General features: G+C 42.6%; 1 protein-coding gene across 2 annotated transcripts in view; it reads right to left on the reverse strand.

The window, feature by feature from the left end:
- The window catches only part of LOC147336730 (protein NLRC3-like), a 26,099-nt gene continuing 5,366 nt past the window's right edge, over positions 1-20,733 (reverse strand). The window contains exons 4-7 of one of the 2 annotated variants that reach the window (XM_086285585.1): positions 9,202-9,278; positions 7,258-9,085; positions 5,570-5,746; positions 1-815 (exon numbers count right to left, since the gene is read on the reverse strand). In XM_086285585.1, coding sequence (XP_086141711.1) covers positions 623-815; positions 5,570-5,746; positions 7,258-9,085; positions 9,202-9,278 — 2,275 coding nt within the window. In that variant the 3' untranslated portion in view covers positions 1-622. Of the gene's footprint in view, positions 816-5,565; positions 5,747-7,257; positions 9,086-9,201; positions 9,279-20,733 lie in introns of those variants that run through there. The other variant, XM_086285584.1, reaches the window with a different exon arrangement.

Here is a 20,733-nt window from a genome sequence, read left to right on the forward strand (position 1 = left end):
ACTTTGCTTCACTTCAGCAGCATCAGCTCATGTTCACATGTTGATTCATGGTTTGCTTCAGTTTTTGATGGACTGCAGAATATTTTGAAGGTTATCTGCTATAAAAAGCCAGAACAGGAAAATCTGCTTCATGTGTTTCTGTTTGATCCTCAGTGACTTTGACACAAAGGCCTCTGCTGTGATGATCACACCTCTGATCAAGTCTCACAGTGTCAGCTTTGTTTTTATACATATGGATATGTGCTGATAAATGATCAGAGTTATAATATTTCCCACTGTCTGCTGTGTGCCGTGACCTTTGACCTGCTAAAGACAGTCAGCTGTGGATTATTCATTGTTGTGTCTGATACTTAGAACTGTGAGGAAGAACACTACACAGTTAATCAGGGTCCCCTCTCTCTGAATCAGGAAAGGTGGGCAGGCCGCGTGTGGGCCGCGGGCCATACGTTGAGTCTCACTGTTTGAAATGTGAACATTGTTCTGCTGCAGTCAATGGACTAAACCAGAGAAGAAGAAAACAGACTTTACCATGAAGATCCTCAGTGTGGATCAGTATAATATCAGCCTGATGTCTGCAGTTTAGTGTCAGCACAACTTTCACATCATATTCATCTCAGCACAACTAAAACATGCTGACTGACCTCAGAGTTTCAAGTCCACATCCTGGACTCTCCAGGAAACCACACAGATGCTTCACTCCTGAATCCTGCAGCTTGTTGTAGGTCAGGTCCAGCTGTCTCAGATGGGAGGGGTTGGACTTCAGTGCTGCTGCCAGATAATCACAGCTGATCTCTGACAAACCACAGCCCCACAATCTGTATAAAGAATGAAAGATGTAAGTTTATTAGACAAAGTGTGAGCTTGAAATCATTCAGTGTTTCATCATCTGTTCAGAGCTGAAGAAGGTTCAGAATGTAGAAGTTTAGAAAATGGAAACTCCAAACAGCTGAAGCCAACAGGAAGCAGCTTCAAACAAACACAACAAGAGAAAAAACTCTGAATGTTTCACATTAAAGTCGTACATTTCTCATAAAAACAGGACAAAGACTTGAAAAAGTCCTGTTTTTCCTTCCAGGAACCACAAGGCTTCACTTTTAAAGGTGAAGTGTGAAAGAAATGGACATATTTGAAGTCCAACACCTTTTTCCAGTCACATTATTAAAGCAGACAAACTACAAGCTCATTTTCATTCCAACAAGTCATCTTCTGACTTGGACTAACACCACTGGTCTCTATGTGCAGGTGGCTGTGAGACCAGTGCTCAGGGAGCGTCTACAAAGTTCAACACTGAAAGAACATCACACGCTAATTTGCTTCCAGCACTTTCACACAAACATCTACTGTCATTATTGTCACCAAACTCTGTGGATCCTTTATTGTAGAGCTGGGCGATATAAGATTTTTTTGTATCGCGATATGTTTTTTTATTTCATTTCAGGCGACAACGATATATATCACGATATAAGCCAAATAATTATATTTGTAAGATTTAAATGTGCCATTGCTCACAAGTAAAATGTGAAATAATCAGCAGCTTGTTTTGGTTTGCATATTTATTTCCCAAAATAAGTTCAACGGGGTAGATGTACTTAAGGAACATGAGACTTTTTCAGATAAATAAAGGCAAATATTGCAAACTACACAAAAGGCAGCCGCTAAAGCGTTTAAGTTTCAAAATAGAACAAACAAAACAGACTACTAAATTGTCAATTCCACTTAGAAACAAAATATTAATTCTAAAAATAAATCTTAGTTTGTTTTACAGAAGAACAGACAAAATTGACTAACTTTCGTCAATATCATATAAACTGAGAACTAAAAGGAAATTTTCAATCTCTCCTTGTTGTATAGCTGAGCTTTTCAAACAGTTTTAACAGTTACTTTAGTCTGACAAAAGCCGAATGACGAATTAGCGCTCTCAGTCGGAGATTGAGCATGCACCGGTTTATTGTATTTCCAGACTTGCTTTCGAAACAAATTTACAGTGCGCGCTACTCTGTTTTTTGTCAGACTTGAAATAGCCGAAATACCTTCACACTACGGAACTTCTATGGCTCTTCCGTATGACAATCTCTCCGGCATTCGAACCATCATCTGTTTTCTCTTCGGTAACCTTCGGTCACACTCTCAGCACACTCATTTCTTCCATTACCCGGGCGGCACGGCAGCTGGCTGCTTCCCAAACAAATACACATGTACGGCTTAGCACTTGTGCTGTACGTAACAAGTCACGTGAAGTGACGCTGCGGCTGTGATTGGTTCGGCTCTGTGCTACTTATTTTGGATTGGCTGTTCTTTTTTTTTTTTAAGTGGACAAGAGAGATGAGGTCTATCGCAATAGTTTAACTTTTGTATCGAGAAAAAGTTATTTCGCAATACATATCGTTATCGTTCTCTCGCCCAACTCTACTTTGTTGCAAATTCAAATGGGATTCAAATGGTCAGACAAAAGAGGGTTATGAGGAAATATGATGAAATATTGTGTGTTAGCAGCAAGTTACTGAATCATTTTCCTCAGAAACCAAACAAAATGATTGACAAACATGTTTTTACAAACTCAGTGTTGGACTTGGATCAGCAGGATAAGCTGATGTTTAAAGGCATTTGAGTCTCGCTGTATGAGAGTCCAGTTATTACTCAATATTTATGGATGATGTTCTTTCAGTGTTGCACTTTGTAGACGCTCCCTGAGCCTCACAGCCAGCTGCACATGGACCAGCTGACATTACCCAGCATTAGAGGCGGGTGTAAAAAAATGGATTTTCCTATTTAAATGGTTTTAATTTGAATAAAGCGATGTTGATTCATTCAATCCTGAATCGATTTTTAATATAAATGTATTTTGCCAGAATCTCAGGTTAAAGCTCCCAAAATTATTTCAACAACAACCGAACAGCTAAAACAGTAAATGAGAGCAGCTAAACACACAAAGATGGAAACACAGAGCGTGGATCGTTCACTCGACGGCACGTACACGGACACGCCGTCGGGGCTGAAAGTGGACAGCTCACAGATCCTGAAGCTGCAGGTTTCATCTGTCTCCAACCAAAACTGAGTGAACCAGCAGCAGAAGAAGATCCAAACTACGCTTTACGTTTGATGAACATCGTCATGAATTCTCTCTGACTTTGACCTTTACTTCCTGCACAGCTCTCTCTCTCTCAGTGTACTTCAAGAACAGTTTACCTTCAAAGATCTGTTTCCTGCATTATTCACTGCTTATTACGCACCAGTCTGCTGTTGTGTTCACTGCTGTCGGCCTCCGAAAACAAAGCCTCATTTCTGCTGTTCAATACTGAAGAAATGTAAACCTTTTAAAATGATGACAGATTACAAACTCTCAGCTGTGTCTGTAATCAAACCTCTGTAACTTTGCTTCCCTTCAGCAGCATCAGCTCATGTTCACATGTTGATTCATGGTTTGCTTCAGTTTTTGATGGACTGCAGAATATTTTGAAGGTTATCTGCTATAAAAAGCCAGAACAGGAAAATCTGCTTCATGTGTTTCTGTTTGATCCTCAGTGACTTTGACACAAAGGCCTCTGCTGTGATGATCACACCTCTGATCAAGTCTCACAGTGTCAGCTTTGTTTTTATACATATGGATATGTGCTGATAAATGATCAGAATTATAATATTTCCCACTGTCTGCTGTGTGCCGTGACCTTTGACCTGCTAAAGACAGTCAGCTGTGGATTATTCATTGTTGTGTCTGATACTTAGAACTGTGAGGAAGAACACTACACAGTTAATCAGGGTCCCCTCTCTCTGAATAAGGAAAGGTGGGCAGGCCGCGTGTGGGCCGCGGGCCATACGTTGAGTCTCACTGTTTGAAATGTGAACATTGTTCTGCTGCAGTCAATGGACTAAACCAGAGAAGAAGAAAACAGACTTTACCATGAAGATCCTCAGTGTGGATCAGTATAATATCAGCCTGATGTCTGCAGTTTAGTGTCAGCACAACTTTCACATCATATTCATCTCAGCACAACTAAAACATGCTGACTGACCTCAGAGTTTCAAGTCCACATCCTGGACTCTCCAGGAAACCACACAGATGCTTCACTCCTGAATCCTGCAGCTTGTTGTTGTTACTCAGGTCCAGACGTCTCAGATGGGAGGGGTTGGGCTTCAGTGCTGCTGCCAGATAATCACAGCTGATCTTTGACAAATCACAGCCCCACAATCTGTATAAAGAATGAAAGATGTAAGTTTATTAGACAAAGTGTGAGCTTGAAATCATTCAGTGTTTCATCATCTGTTCAGAGCTGAAGAAGGTTCAGAATGTAGAAGTTTAGAAAATGGAAACTCCAAACAGCTGAAGCCAACAGGAAGCATCTTCAAACAAACACAACAAGAGAAAAAAACTCTGAACGTTTCACATTAAAGTCGTACATTTCTCATAAAAACAGGACAAAGACTTGAAAAAGTCCTGTTTTTCCTTCCAGGAACCACAAGGCTTCACTTTTAAAGGTGAAGTGTGAAAGAAATGGACATATTTGAAGTCCAACACCTTTTTCCAGTCACATTATTAAAGCAGACAAACTACAAGCTCATTTTCATTCCAACAAGTCATCTTCTGACCTGGACTAACAACACTGGTCTCTATGTGCAGCTGGCTGTGAGACCAGTGCTCAGGGAGCGTCTACAAAGTGCAACACTGAAAGAACATCACACACTAATTTGCTTCCATCATCCAACCTGAAGAGGAAACTGAGACGCCTCCCCTTCAAAGTAAAAGCTGCTTCTTTTGGACAAAGTACCAAAGAAAGTCTACAGTATAACATAGAAAAGACAGAACAAAGTTTCGGTTGTTGTTAAATTGTGCAGAAATGAAACTACACTGAGCTCAATTATGTGACAGAAATTTCATCCCATGTCAGTTTGGCCTAATCCTGGGCCGGATTATCCAGCACACACTCTGACCACAGGTCCATGTTGAGCAGGATGAGCTGCTGGCTAATCTGAAGGCTGTAGCAGCAGCTCACAGTCATCGTGGATTTCCACTCATGAAAAAGCTCTGCCTGCTTCATTTCTCATCTCATATCAGAGACTTTAATGCTTCACTGAAGCTGTACTGTGATGCTTCCATATTCCAGTGAGGCCTCCATAATGATTTCAGCTGTTCTGTACACACACTGTGTGCCCTGTATGGCTCAAAGTCTCTGCATCCTGTTTTTATCTGCTATCATCAGATCTTCATCATCCTCATTCACATCCCTCACACACTCTACAGCCTCATCAGAACTGACTTCATCTTCACTGACTGATGGAGCACAACATGAACCTGTGGAGGCTGAAACACTGTCCTGTCAAACATCTCCCCGTCACCACTCCACTTCTGTCAGCCTTTAAATGAACCCTGCTCAAGTCTGTCACTTCTGTTTGGAGCCAAAAGGAAAAACTGTTGTTCAGTCGTTTGGAAAGACAACATTTCTGAAAGCACTCAAACTTCTTCACATTTGTCTTCAGACACATCCTGAACATTTAGGAACTAAAGAAAGTTTCAAACATCAATCAAAGACCTGAAATATAGAAAAACAACAACAGCCGCAGTCAGTGAACTCACCTCAGAGTCTCCAGTCGACAGTTTGGACTCTCCAGTCCAGCACACAGAAGCTTCACTGCTGAATCCTGCAGCTTGTAGTTGTTACTCATGTCCAGCTCTGTCAGATGGGAGGGGTTGGACTTCAGAGCTGAGGCCACAACTTCACAGTGAGACTCTGAGAGTCCACAGTGAGTCAGTCTGTGATGATAGAAAATATAAAATGTGTTATTATAAAAGCAGAAAATCTGCATTATAAACACAGACTGAATGTATATGAAGACAAAACAGAGTGAGGTCATAATCTGATGAATCTGCTCTTCACATCTGTGCTTCAGCTCCTCTTACTGTGTTTGACATGACACAACGATTGAGTCTCTCTCAGACCTGCAGACTTTTAATGAGAATCTTTGTTTGGCTTTAATCTGCAGATGGACGGAGGAAGATGGTGTCACATTTAGGCTTCCATAATGTCCACGGTCTGTCACTGAGATCTGATCCAGAGTCAGGGTGAAGACACACATTTGGACTGTTTCCTGTTTTGACTCCAGAACATTTTGAATGAGTTCAGCTCAGTGAAGAGTTCCAGCTGGAAAGATGATCGCTGTTTGCTACCTGCTGTCAGGTACGACTGTTCACGTCCACACGCAGGAAAAACCTGCTGACTGTTACCAAACGGAGCAGAAATCTCATCACTGGACAATAATGATGAATGAACTCAGAGCTGCTGATATCAGATCTGATTTCAGGGGAACTAAACACAGAAATGATTGGCTCATTTTAGCTTTCTGAGCCATTATCTGCTGGTGTGTCGCTAGTTGGCAGAAAATGATTTGTATTCCTGTTCAGGGCTTCAGTGTTTATGAGTCCAGATCCAGGTGACAGCAAGTCAAAATGATGTTACCTGTCTGTGTACAGCAGCAGCCTGTATTCACTTTGAATATTGTTATAACCTGACATGGATCAGTTTGTCTTTGAATGGTTTGTAAATGTCACTGTTTCCATTGGACCTGAGTGACGTACAAAGACAGAGAGGGAGAGAAAGGAGAGAGAGGATGGAGACAGCAAAGAGAGAGCAAACACAAACAGGTGAGAGTGGACAGGTGACCAAGGTCAGCAACCAATCAGAGAGCTTCTGTTTGACCCACAGTCACTGATGATGACTGCACATAACCAAGCAGTGTGTTACTCTGATATCAAATATGGATCCTGCTCTTATAATAATGATCATCAGATGATGTTATTGTGTTATTTTGTAGCTGAATACGATGTTTGTGTGATTATCAGTGAAAGAAGCAGTGAGGAGGATGGAGAGAGAGAGAGGACAGAGGGTGAAGTTAGAAACACTAAAATGATTTTTCATGGATTTCATGGATGATTTGAGTGATTTCCAGCAGGACACTTAAACATGTCAGTGGACGTCCTAAAGAACATATTCACTGATATGAAACGTGTCATTGAACAGGATTAATATCAGTGGAAACATGGTGGAAACAGCTGTGACTGCATGGATGTGACACACTTCAAATCTGTTCTCCACTCTTGGATTTGGGATCCATGGAGCTGCTGCTGAGTCTGTACAATAAAGGAATGGTGTGGAAGGTTGCAGCGTACGGACACAAACACTTTGTGGTTACAATCTGATTTTATTTTCAACATTAAACTACTAACCTACACTGATCAATGATGTTAATGATCACATCTGGACTCACCCAGCCTTTCTGCAGTTCCTCACAGCTGGAATCAGTCTCAGTCGTCCCTGCTCTGATGTGTTGTACTTCTGCAGGTTCAACTCATCCAGAACCTCCTCTGACATCTGCAGCATGAAGGCCAGAGCTGAGCACTGGATCTCAGAGAGTTCCTTCTTTGATCTGTTCTCTGACTTCAGGAACTCTTGGATCTCCTGATGTACTGAGAGGTCGTTCATCTCCATCAGACAGTGGAAGATGTTGATGCTTCTGTCAGGAGAGATTTCATCACTGTTCATCTTCTTCAGGTTGTTGATGACTCTCTGGATGGTTCCATGACTGATCTCTGTCTGACCCAGCAGACCTACTAAGAGTCTCTGGTTGGACTCCAGACAGAGGCCATGAAGGAAGCGAACAAAGAGGTCCAGGTGGCCATTTTTACTCTGGAGGGATTTCTCCATGACTCTCCTCAGAAATACATCAAGTGATTGGAGATCTTTGTTATCAAAAAGATTGAAAATCATCTTGGTGAAAGATTCTGATTTTAGAAACATCTTCAGCACCTCTGTCTTCCTGCTGGTGTGACAGTGGAACATGTAGACAGCAGCCAGAAACTCCTGAATGCTCAGATGAACAAAGCAGTAGACTGGTTTCTGGAAGATCTCACACTCTCTTTTGAAGATCTCTGTACAAACTCCTGAGTACACCGAGGCCTCTGTCACATCCAGACCACACTGCTCCAGGTCTTCTTGGTAGAACATGATGTTTCCTTTCTCCAGATGTTCAAACGCCAGCCTCCCCAGCTTCAGAAGAACTTCCCTGTCAGCCTCCGTCAGCTCCTGTGGACTCGTCTCACGTCCCTCATGGTACTTGTTCTTCTTCCTCTTTGTCTGAACCAGCAGGAAGTGTGAGTACATGTCAGTCAGGGTCTTGGGCAGCTCTCCTCTCTGCTCTGTAGTCAACATGTGCTCCAGAACTGTAGCAGTGACCCAGCAGAAGACTGGGATACTACACATGATGTGGAGGCTCCTGGATGTCTTCATGTGGGAGATGATTCTGCTGGACAGCTCTTCATCACTGAATCTCCTCCTGAAGTACTCCTCCTTCTGGGCGTCAGTGAAGCCTCGTACTTCTGTTAGCCTGTCAACACATGTAGGAGGGATCTGATTGGCTGCTGCAGGTCGGGAAGTTATCCAGACGAGAGCCGAGGGAAGCAGATTCCCCTGGATGAGGTTTGTCAGCAGCTGGCTGACTGATGACTTTTGTGTGACATCAGACAGCAGCTTCCTGTTGGTGAAATCCAATGAAAGTCTGCTTTCATCCAGGCCGTCAAAGATGAACAAAACCTGAGAGACAGCCAGCTTCTCTGCTGTGACCTTCTGTAATGTTGGATGGAAAACATGGAGCAGCTCCAGAAGACTGTACTGCTCATCTCTGATCAGGTTCAGCTCCCTGAATGAAAGCAGAACCACCACACTGACATGTTGGTTCTCCAAGCCCTCTGCCCAGTCCAGAGTGAACTTCTGCACTGAGAAGGTTTTTCCAACACCAGCCACGCCGTTGGTCAGAACCACTCTGATGGGTCTCTGTTGGTCAGGTAAGGCTTTAAAGATGTCCTGGCACCTGATTGGAGCGTCATGGAGGGCGTCCATCTTGGAAGCTGTCTCCAGCTGCCTCACCTCATGTTGGGTATGAACCTCTTCACTCTGTCCCTCTGTGATGTAGAGCTCAGTGTAGATAGTGTTGAGGAGGGTTCTACTTCCTGTTTCATCACTTCCTTCAGTCACACGTTCACATCTCCTCCTCAGACTGATCTTATGTTCATCTAAAACCTCCTGCAGACCAACATCTGCTGAAAGAAAGAAAAACAATGAGACTAAAGAGAAAGAAAACTCTTCAATGTCTGAACAACACAAGAAGTCCAGTTTTCAGAAATGAGTCCATCAGCAGACAGATGTTCAGTCTTACTTTGTACACAGCTGCTCTGACTGGCTGTCTGCAGTCCAGCTCTGCTTCTGGATCTTTCTCCACACTGTGCAGAAGCTCTGATGGTGACACAGAAAAGTCAAAGTGGAGATACTTCTGTCCACCTTTGATTAGACTCATTATAAAAAGGAAAACAAAGTTTGAACACAGTCATGTTTCCAGTTCACTGACTTACATTTATTCCATGGACACTCACTCTAACCTGAACCACAGCTACAACCCAACATTGTTGAGACCTCATCTCCTCCTTTCCTGACTGTAGAGGTTAAATATGCAACAACCAACAAATGAAAGAATTTGGTTCATTTCAAAGAAATTCACACTGTGACCAAGTAAAGTAACCGTAGTAAAGGAGACAACATCCCGTTGATGGTGGGATTATTTGAAAGATTTGCTTTAGTCAGGTCACCAAATGCAGTTGAACCACCCGTGGATCCATGTTTGACCATTCTACCACTCTGAGCTCTGCTTTTTAATCATTTTATTATTATCATCATTCATTTATTCATTCTTTGGAGGGGGGCTATTTCCTAATGCCGCCCTAAGAAGCTGATGTTCAAGGGGAAATATAACAGAAACTCTTTCAGTGTTATTCATTAATAAATTAACAGATAAACTGTGAAGAAGAAAAAACTGAGATTTAAAGGAGAGAGTGAGAAACTTGATCATCCATCCTCATAATACATGTTTATCAGTATCTGCTGTGACCATACTGCAGTAATAACTACAAGTCTACATTTCTGTGACTGTTGATCAATCACAGCAGGAATCTGAGCTCATCTCTGCACACAGAGCAGCTTCAGCTCTGGGATAAACTGCTCGCTTCACGTCCTTCTCAGCTCACAGACACTCATCCTGATATTTTCCTTTAACATTTGATGGTATAATTCATCTGAGTTTACACTTTATCTGCATAAATACAGAAAAACAGACCAAAACACCATAAACCATCAGTTTCACCATGTAGAATATATTGTTGTTTCCTTGCTTTTAATTCAGAGAAAAACTCTGATTTGGATTTTCTCTGTTCTCTTTGCCACAGCCCATCCCAGCAGCAGCTGAAGCAGCTGACTGTCACAACACTGAATAACACTTTAGGAGGAACGTCTTGATGCATTCTCAATCATCCAGGAAAGTAAATCTCCAAAAGTTGATTCTGTTCATCTGAACGTAGCGTAAATGTATCCCAGCTGGACTTTTGTCAAAGCTGCAAAGGCACCTAAAGAAAGCTCCAGCCGATCCAGGTGAGAAGGACAACCGCTGCCTAAGAGAAAACCTGTAGCTATCCCGTATGTGTCAGGAGTGTCGGAGCAGTTGAGACGCATTTTTTCTAAACACCGGGTCTCTGTGGCTTTTAAACCCCAAAACACGCTGCACCAAAAACTGGTCCACCCCAAGGATCGGGTCCCCCGACACAAACAGAGTAACATAGTGTACGCTGTTAAGTGCAGGACGATTGCCAGGATTTATACATCGAGGAAAACAAACAACCTCTGGCTACAACACAGAAGAGCCACCTCGTCAGGCCAGGACTCTGCAGTCTATTTACACCTACAGGCCAGTGGACACTCTTTCAATGATGAGGATGTAACATCCTGGACAGGGAGGAACGCTGGTTTGAGTGCGGAGTCAAGGACGCTGTTAGATTTGTATTGTTGATTGTCATTTATGCTTAGAAATATTTACTTATATATGCTTAGAGTTTTGTAATTAGTTGTAGATTGGTAGAGGTTTTGATCCTTGATAGTCTGCAAACTTTGTGTGTATTAGACAGCACGTTGGGAGCATGAGAGGTCATACCGTGTCTTATTATTTTATGGTAGGATTAACGTAGTTGCGTCTGTTCTAGTCTAAGTGCTCTTTGTTTAGATGAACTGCAGGACTTCCTCACCGTGTTATCTAGGATGAACCATCTGGGGTGAGGGGGAGGCTACCCTCTTCCTGACCAAGAATGTTTGACCCTTTGATCAGCAGTCCCCACACACACACACACACACACACACACACACACACACACACACACACACACACACACACACACACACAGGCATTGTACTCTTTGTTTGTATGTAGACGTCGTATGTTAATGAACCTATGTATATTCATGTAACCTCAATAAAAGGATAGTGTATGGGAGAACGGACGAGAGCTACTGGGGTCAAGCGAAGGAACGGCGCTCTGTCCGGTCTCTCCCGTGCACGAGTAACATGAAGAACTTTGCCTATTTGTGTCTTGCTTAGCAGTGTAATTATATTGTCTTCAACGTTCCAGCGGATGGGTTCAAGCTACAAACCTAACATTAATTGGTCCTTCGATGCCGGATCCCTGGGATCGCATTCACCGAGGGGGGGGAGGCACGCTGAAAGACTGACGTCAGCCAGGAAGTTCCTGTGGATTCGCTGTCTGTCTTTCTCCTCGATGAATGGCGATCGGCGGGATTCAGGCTGATATTACACGCTAAGCAACGCCAAGTAAGTTTAAAGAGGCCGACTCTATAACCGTGTCGTTGTGCAGTCTCCGCCACTGTGTGAGGCGTTGAGAAGTTCGCTGCTTTGTGGAGCGATAACTGGGTTTGTGTCCCGAAAAAGAGGTTTTGGTTAAATCGCCCAAGGGTCCCAAGCGTCCGGTGAGTGTCCGGTTTTGAAATCGCCCTGGGTGTGTGTCCCGAGCGTCCCTTCATTGGGTTTTGTCGCGCGAGTGGGTGAGCGTCCCACAACTGGGTCAGGGTCCCGAGCGGTCCGGTGTGAGTCCGGAGTAGGCCTATTTTGTGTTGTTGTCATTGTTGTCGTCGTCGTCGTTTTTGTTGTTGTTGTTGTTGTGTGAGTGTGTGCGGAGCAGAACACGTGGTCTGTAACACCGACTGTTGTTGTTATCATGGGTTTCTAAGCAACCAAGAGTGAGTTAGAGGGAGAAAGACGTTTGTGCTGGACTTTGCTCCTGGCAGCACAAAGTATTTATGTATAAAAGAGAGAGAGCGAAGGCTCCACAGCTGCGTGGGTGCACGCGAATGCGGTCGCGCGGGTTTCACGCGGACCTGAGCCGTGCGGTTAATCGCAGGCTTATAAATGGAAGAGATTCAAATGTTAGAAGTTTTCAGAAAACACACCAGCCTTGAAGAGTGTGTGGAAAAGGCCAGCCCACATCAGCAGCTGTGCTCTGGTGGGTGGCTTTCCCCCCACCCCTTCCTGACACAAAATGTTAACAGCCTGTGTGCCAAACCATTGAGGTGGATAGTTGTTAAAAGTAACCTACATTAAACTTGTGGTTGCTTAAATTCAGTACAATGACATGTGAGGAGAAGTGATATAGGTAAATATTTAAACTAATGAAGTGCATAGAGGCACTTGACCTGTGTGAAAGACTGTCGTCTTGTTATGAGCCATTGTTGAGATATAGAGCACACCTGTGAAAACAACTAATATGCTGAACCCTGTATGAAACATCTAAAAATACATGATGGAGAAGCTGTGTTGAATATGAAAGTGTAAGACTTTGCCACTGTGGGCAGAGCAACTACTGTGTGATGTCGCGTTGCAGTTTTGTTTTTGTTTTTTGAGCTGATGAGCAAGCTACACATTATCAGATCAAGAGCTGTCTGAGAACTACTCAAAGAGAGGGAAACAGAGAGTGTGCAGCGTTTCCATGAGCAGTTTTTCTGCACCTTGACTCGTGTGTGTGTGTAGCATCAGCATCATGTTTTTGTTTATTTGTTTTGTTGGATTAAAAATAATTAAATAAACTGGTGATCATGCTTATGGATCACCATGGCACATATCTCCAGCCATATGGTTTATTTATGCAGATGAAAAAGTGAGTGTGAATGTGTCTGACATCACAGTGTTTTTGTGCGCTGTGTAAAAGTAATTGCCTTTGATTGTGAGTGAGAGCGGTGATTCTGCAGGTCACCAGCTATTGTAACGAAAAAAAAAAGAGTGAAAAAGAAAAATCATAGGAAAAAGGTTTTGTGTTGATCAGCCAAAAACAACTACAATTTCATTTTCTGCTTTTAAGAAAAGACTGTTCACAAAAACACACACAGAGAGAGATGTGTGTTGATTAAGCAGTGATGATAATAATGAAATGTCTTAGTTTGTCACTTTCAGGTGAAAAGCAGACCTGAATCAATTTTCCACATGCAGCGGTCGGAAGAAAGTTATAGTTTAACATCATTGGAAACATGCAGGCCAAGTTTCTGGCTGACTTATTTACAGTGCCATGTGTTTCTCAACCTCACAAGCGAGCTCACTCCTCCCTGAAGATAAGGAATGCAGCTCCATGATAAAGAGACAGCAGCAAGTCCTGAGCACAAAAAGTCCCAGCAAAGCAGCAGCAATGTGGATAAACAGCAGCAGAAGAAGAAAGCAAACCCATCTTCCTGTCTGATTGGTTGAATTTCACGGAGGGGCGAGCAAGATGGCAGCGTGAAGAGGAGTTTTTGTTTGAGTTCTCAGCACGAGACACTTATTTGACGTCTTTCTGGCCTTCGGGACTTTTTTTGGAGATCAGCGCGCTAAACTTGCTGGATCTGAGGCCAGGGTCTGCGGCGGCAGCATGTTGAAATGCTCAAAAAGGACTGAGTGACTCGGGCAAGCCACATGCGGCTAGCGACATGAAAGAAATGGACCCTTCATGATGCGTTCAACGTGCCAGCGCTGTGGTGGGAAAGGCTCCATCATAAACACGCCCTGCGCCGAGGTTCAGGCCAAGAAGAAGAAGACGATGACTTCCAAGCCCAAGAAGGTCGGCCTCAGCATGGGCGAGCTGATTGTGAAAGCCGTGGCCGCTTCCAAGGAGCGCAACGGCCTGTCTGTGGCCGCTCTCAAGAAGGCTCTGGCTGCCGGAGGCTACGATGTGGACAAGAACAAGGCCCGTGTCAAGACCGCCATCAAGAGCCTGGTGGCGAAGGGCACTCTGGTGCAGACCAAGGGCACCAGGACCTCCGGATCCTTCAAGATGAACAAGGCTACTGAGAGCAAAGCCAAGAAGCCCGCCGCAGCCAAAGCCAAGAAACCGGCAGCAGCTGCTAAGAAGTCGCCCAAGAAGGCAGCAGCAGCACTTCAGCTACTAGACAGGACAAAGCTGAAGGAGAACTGCCGGGACTGTTGAAGAGGGAGAGGACAAAAGAGTGAGAGGACAACAGAGTGAGAAGACTAGGTGAGAACACATAGGAATTATTTAATGTGGGAAATCAAAATTTGGGTTAGCAAACCTGGGGAAAAGAAAACTGACTGCTTAAGTTGGAAAATTGAGACGGAGTCTGAAACATTGCGAAAATAGAAACATATACAAAATCACACACACACAAGCAGAACATGCATTAACCCTACTAACAATTCCAAACACAAAATGACTCATGAAGACTCATAGCACATTAGTTAAGAAATGATTAAATAATAGCAGAGAAATGTGTAGGAAAGGCAGCTTTAAGAACATGCTCTGCTGGAGATGCAGCTCCACAGACATGCATTAGACCTGCCTAATAACACAAACACATGTAATGAAAATTAGCTTGTTATCTTTCATCAGTGTTACAATAGTGTCAATTTAGCAGACACTTGTTATCAAATACTGAATTTATCCTAAAGAAAAAAATTGACTCTACAAGTTGCAGGACAACAATTTAACTTTTGTGGGAAAAAAAAAAAAAATCCTGGTTTGATAAATCAGTGATCAGACAATAAATTTAGTGTTAAAATGGTAAATTGGGAGAAGCTTCCTGCTTGATTGAGGCAGCATAAGTAATTTACTGTATGAGGGAAATTGTCTTTTGTGATACTATTTTGAACATGCTTTTCTGTCGTCCTGTCAACTTAGTGGGTTAATAGCTGATATGCAAATTAGTTGATCGGTTTTAGATTAATGAAAGGTGATTGAATTCTAGCACGAGTGAATGAGATGTGTTGGAGTTTGTTGTGTGTTGAGTAGAGACTCTAAAACACTGAGTTTCCTGCTTTGATGTGCGAGTGAATCCTGTATTTAGATACACAACTCTGAATACGTCAGAACAGACTGTTTTGTGAAGTGCATGACAGCATGTCACATGTTTTATGATGAAGGGAAAAAGGAAAAATTGAATAAAATAGATCTGTGGCTTAAATGAGTGAAGAGCACAGACCGGGTGATTAAACTCATAGCTAATATGACATTAGGGTTATGTTGTGTGTTGTGCAGCTGATGGTTGATTTGGAGTGAATCTAGCTGATGATTTTTCTTTTGTTGTGAAGTTGAGCCTGCCGATTAGTATGATGGTATGATAAACCATGCTAATGGTATGATTTACCCTCCTGAGATGAGGAGCTTGTGTCATGACTTAACAAGGCCTTTTTATTTTGATACTTTCACAGTGCACTGAGAGTTTGGTTTGATAATCTCTGTTATTTTTTATTTTTCATTTTTGAACAAGCACTGATTTTTGCTTGTGAATTTCTTTTCTTTGAGCAGATCTGCAAGTCGGGAATTAAAAGCGTTACACGTTGTCAAGAAAATTGTTGCAAGTGAGTTTCTCCACATTTAAAATGGGTTCAGGAGAAAGCCACTTATTTGGGACAATTAGGAAATGAGAGTCCCCCCCAAAAAGGATTCAACGAGGAAATCCAGTCTAAATTATTTTTCTTTTTGAAATAACGTCGTTTTGCTGAGCGTGGAAACGAATGCGATGATAATTTCCACAATTAGCAAAAGAAGGAACCACTGAGTGAATGAGTAAGAATTTTAAAATATCTGACTGACTGACTGAACATGATTGTGTGAAGCTAACCCCCACCTGACAAAGGTGCAGATGAACCCATGTGTTTCCTTTTACAGGAGCAGAAAGATGACAGCAACACTCGAGGTTGCATGATGATTTAACCTTTTAAATGCCATTTTCTGTGTTTGTGCATTTATCAGGTGTGTTATTCATAGGCTTGAGTTGCTCACAGAGATATCTGTGACAAAGTATGCATACGCCTGCGCAAGCGCTAATATTTGCATTTTCTTTTCTTACAGCATGCCAGTTCTTCATGTGAATTGATGATGCGATTTATACCAGGACAACTGGTTGATGTTTTTTCCTACTACAGGATTTCTGGGTTTATGTGTGAGGAAAACTGTGTTTACAGGTTATGAGTGGTGATGCTGTTGCATTGTGTTGATGGGAAAATGTGAAGGTTACTTTGATAATGTGAATAACATGTGTGAAATTTCCTGTGTTGAGAACTGGTGTTACTTCTTCCACAGCTAGGGTTGACTTTATGGTGTTTTTATGGCACCTCTGGAACCTGTTGACCTGTGTCTGACCTCTGTCTGACTACAGTCAATGTGTATTGCTAATGTTAGTTTCTTTGAGAATGCTGTGGAAGATTCAGCTGAAACGGACAAGTGACATGAGTAAAACAAATAAGAGATACAGTGTTTCTGGGATAGTTTGATATGGGCTCATTAGCTGGCCACTTTTGAGCCCATAGTAATATATAAGTGGAGTGACTTTGCTTAAGAGCAGTCACCGATTACATTAATGTTGCCTGAGTACATGGGATGATCCATGTCTGAGGTGACTTATGAAAATAATTGTAGTTTGCTGATTTGAGAAAACCCGCACATGACACTTGTCTTGCTGATGTTGAATGCTTCTTGTCCTTATGATACAATTGTTTACAGGTATGGAGTTTGATTTTACTTCCAGATTTTGTTTTCCAGGCCATGATGGTGTGTATGCAGGCTCCTGGGAGAGCCAGGTGTTAAGCAAACTTAATATGCACAGCACACTAACATTTTCATTGCAGGATTATGGGTCCAGGGTGGTGCTGCTCCAGGGGAGGAGATGCCCTGATGTTGCCTGGGATATGATCTAGCTAATCTTTTTCTTTAAGACTGGAATCCAGGTTTGGTGAGTTGACGCATGGGTGTGTCCATGCGTCAAGAGGAGGGGTCCAAGGATTAACATTAAACAATGTTTTTTATTATTGTTGCAGTGATTTGTGTGATTAGCCGTTTTATTTACAAATATTAAACCTATGCAAGTGGTGCACCCATGTTCAGATGAGGCTTTGATGGCCTATAAGTGAAGTTCACTGAACTAAAGAATGTGGTTTGATGATTGTTGACATACTCTCCAAATAGTTTGTCTTCCTAGCAAGGAAATACAGGTGCAGCAGTAATCTCCTGAGAAATCTTCAGAGGCCCAGTGAGAAGCGCATAGCTGACAGGACCAGGCAGTGGTTGAGGTCAAAGATCAAGCTGATTGGGGCCCATCATGAAATCAGACCTTGGAGCCACAGCAAGGACCATGAAACTGCCTGCAAAATAGAGGAGAGGATCGTCCACAAGATGGGAGAGAGGCTTCAGGAGGATCAGAGATCATCTTCAGCACAGCAGACATCACACAGAGAGCTGTGCTACTAAGCTTCCAGGAAATCAAGAGGAGACTTCCCACAGCAAGATTTTAAATACAATGAAAGATTCAATATTGACGCTGAGGAAGACGACTAAGGTGTACGACGTGCTCTGCCTTAAACCTTCAGCAGCGTTGGAACATGAAAACTCGTGGGATGAGGGGAGCGTGCCAAGCTCCATCGACAGCGCAGAAGGAGTTCGAGGATGACATCATGATTCTGTGAAAGCACAGGAACCAGAAGCTATGGTGGTGATGACAGCAGTTTCCTATGAACATCACCTAATGCTGTGCCACTATACTGTGCATACGATGACACTCTGAAGGCTGCTGGGATCATAACAGCAGTAAGATGACGGAACCCAGCACCCTTTCCACAGAGAGCTTTTTCTGCAGAGCGTGGACAATTAAGGAGTCATAAATATCCCCCTCACAAGACGAAGGTCTGAAGTCAGGTGATGGGGGCTGGTAAGAGGCCATAAAACTAGAGTGCTGAGAGGTCTGCAGCTTGGAAATAGCTGAGACCCATGTTGACGAACCACAAAACCAACTGGTATGTTTGAATGTCTATTCTACATACATTTGGACTCTGGTCCTATGGACAGTGATGGAAACAACTGGAAGAGACATTCATGACGCCCTGCAGAGCTTAAACCACTCTGCAGAAAGACATGTGATGTGCACACCCGGAGGAAGCACCACCAAGTTGAGATGTTTTTCAAAATGTTACTTTTTTAGTTTCACTATTAAATTAACAATTTCTTTGGTTGCTCGTAAGATGCAGTTTGCCATGAGATGAGCTCAATGAGGAATGGGATAACTGCTAATACATTTGTTGAACTGTGTACCTTTTCAGTAATTTAGGGTGATTTGACATATGCTGAGTATAAAAAGGTTTGCATTGAAACTGTCAGACATGACGTATTCATACCTGGGAACTTTTCAGGCATAAAGGTCAAAAAGGGGGGAAATGTTAGATTTGTATTGTTGATTGTCATTTATGCTTAGAAATATTTACTTATATATGCTTAGAGTTTTGTAATTAGTTGTAGATTGGTAGAGGTTTTGATCCTTGATAGTCTGCAAACTTTGTGTGTATTAGACAGCACGTTGGGAGCATGAGAGGTCATACCGTGTCTTATTATTTTATGGTAGGATTAACGTAGTTGCGTCTGTTCTAGTCTAAGTGCTCTTTGTTTAGATGAACTGCAGGACTTCCTCACCGTGTTATCTAGGATGAACCATCTGGGGTGAGGGGGAGGCTACCCTCTTCCTGACCAAGAATGTTTGACCCTTTGATCAGCAGTCCCCACACACACACACACACACACACACACACACACACACACACACACACACACACACACACACACAGGCAAGGTACTCTTTGTTTGTATGTAGACGTCGTATGTTAATGAACCTATGTATATTCATGTAACCTCAATAAAAGGATAGTGTATGGGAGAACGGACGAGAGCTACTGGGGTCAAGCGAAGGAACGGCGCTCTGTCCGGTCTCTCCCGTGCACGAGTAACATGAAGAACTTTGCCTATTTGTGTCTTGCTTAGCAGTGTAATTATATTGTCTTCAACGTTCCAGCGGATGGGTTCAAGCTACAAACCTAACAGACGCCATTTAGGTGAAAAGGGAAAGACCATCTCTGAATGGAGGAGGGGGCCTAAGGGTACATCTGTCACCATCTTACAATGCTGTGATTGCAGCCATTCCCCAAATCTCTTTGAATGGTACTCATGACCATTGATCAGTGGGTTTTGGTCAATGGTCATGAGAATTGCATAATTAAGATTAAGGAACTGACCTCCCAGCCCTTTGTTCCTTCAGTGGGCTGGTTTCAGTCATTATGCAAATGTCCTGTTTATAAGATTGAAACCTGCAGTCAGCTGAGACTGAAGAAGTCACCTGGATGAGAGACGAAATGTTTCTCCCACAAAACGCTACGTCCAGATGAACAGAATCAACTTTTGGAGAAAGTTGAATCAGTATTTCATCTTTAAGAGGGTATTTTAACACAAACATCAGTCCTTCTACTTAAGTATGTTTGCCTCTTTGTTTACGCCTAAATTAACTTTACTGTTAACGAGTTTTCATGTTTCTGTAATCCACCAGTGTGCTCATGCTTTTTTAAGTGAAAACATATTTTCAATGATCAAATATAATTATGTTTGTTATTTGTGGATTTTAAATGTCCTTGACAGAGACAGATGATAATCATTACCCTGCACTGTGGTCTCAGGTTTGGTCGAGCTAGCACAAAGAATGGCTATGTTGAACTTCCTCCTGGGATCTACACTAAGAAGTGAGTCCAACATTAGCAGGGTCTCTTTCCTTTATCTGGATTCACTTTAGCATTCACAGTCATGTGAAGCTTGTTATTAACTCGATAAGTCAACCCAGGGTTTCAGCTGAGCGCTCACATGAAACACATGGTGTTGGCAGCATCTGATCAATCATATTCATGGAGACGTGTATCAGCAACAGAGCAGCTGAGTTTGCAGAAGGAAGTCAAACTAAACCACAGGAACAATATGAGGAGATTACACACATAATAAAATACTAGCAGTAACACAGCTGCTGCAGACAAATCAGTCGTGTGATCGTGTGTGAGAGGAGAAGGACTGTAAAGGAGTTTGGTGTTAAAAGCTCTGTATGAATGTGGGAGACTTTGAAGGGCTTTAAAAAGGCCAATATAAAATAAAAGGCAGCAAAATTGCTGAGTGTGAAAGTCACCAGACTTATCAGAGCTCTGTGATTAAGACCTGTAAGAACACCTATTTGTACTTGTTGGCATTATATCAAACACACACGTATATTAAGCCTTTGTTTGAACTCTGGTTGAATTTGTTACTTTCAGACTGTGAAACATCACAGAGGCTGCAGCTGCAGATCTTTTATTCACCTGGAAATTTACTTTAAATGTTAGATGGAAAATGTATTGCTCAGTTTAACCAAAGTAAGAACAAGAATCCATAAACCTTCATAAAGACAAACATCTCCCCAGAACATTGAGCTGCTGAAGTGTCACTGAAGGGAAAAACTATTTGTCCTCCTCCATCCAGCAACACCTGAAACACCTGAGTGGAAGCTCCTCCCTACACTGTGTTTGAAGCAAAGCACAAAGGAGA

This window comes from Aulonocara sp. 'chitande type north' Nkhata Bay, linkage group LG3 (assembly GCF_057382095.1).
Source record: "Aulonocara sp. 'chitande type north' Nkhata Bay isolate Kocher_YH1m ecotype deep benthic linkage group LG3, A_spYH_male_GT1.1, whole genome shotgun sequence".
Classification (NCBI taxonomy): domain Eukaryota; kingdom Metazoa; phylum Chordata; class Actinopteri; order Cichliformes; family Cichlidae; genus Aulonocara; species Aulonocara sp. 'chitande type north' Nkhata Bay.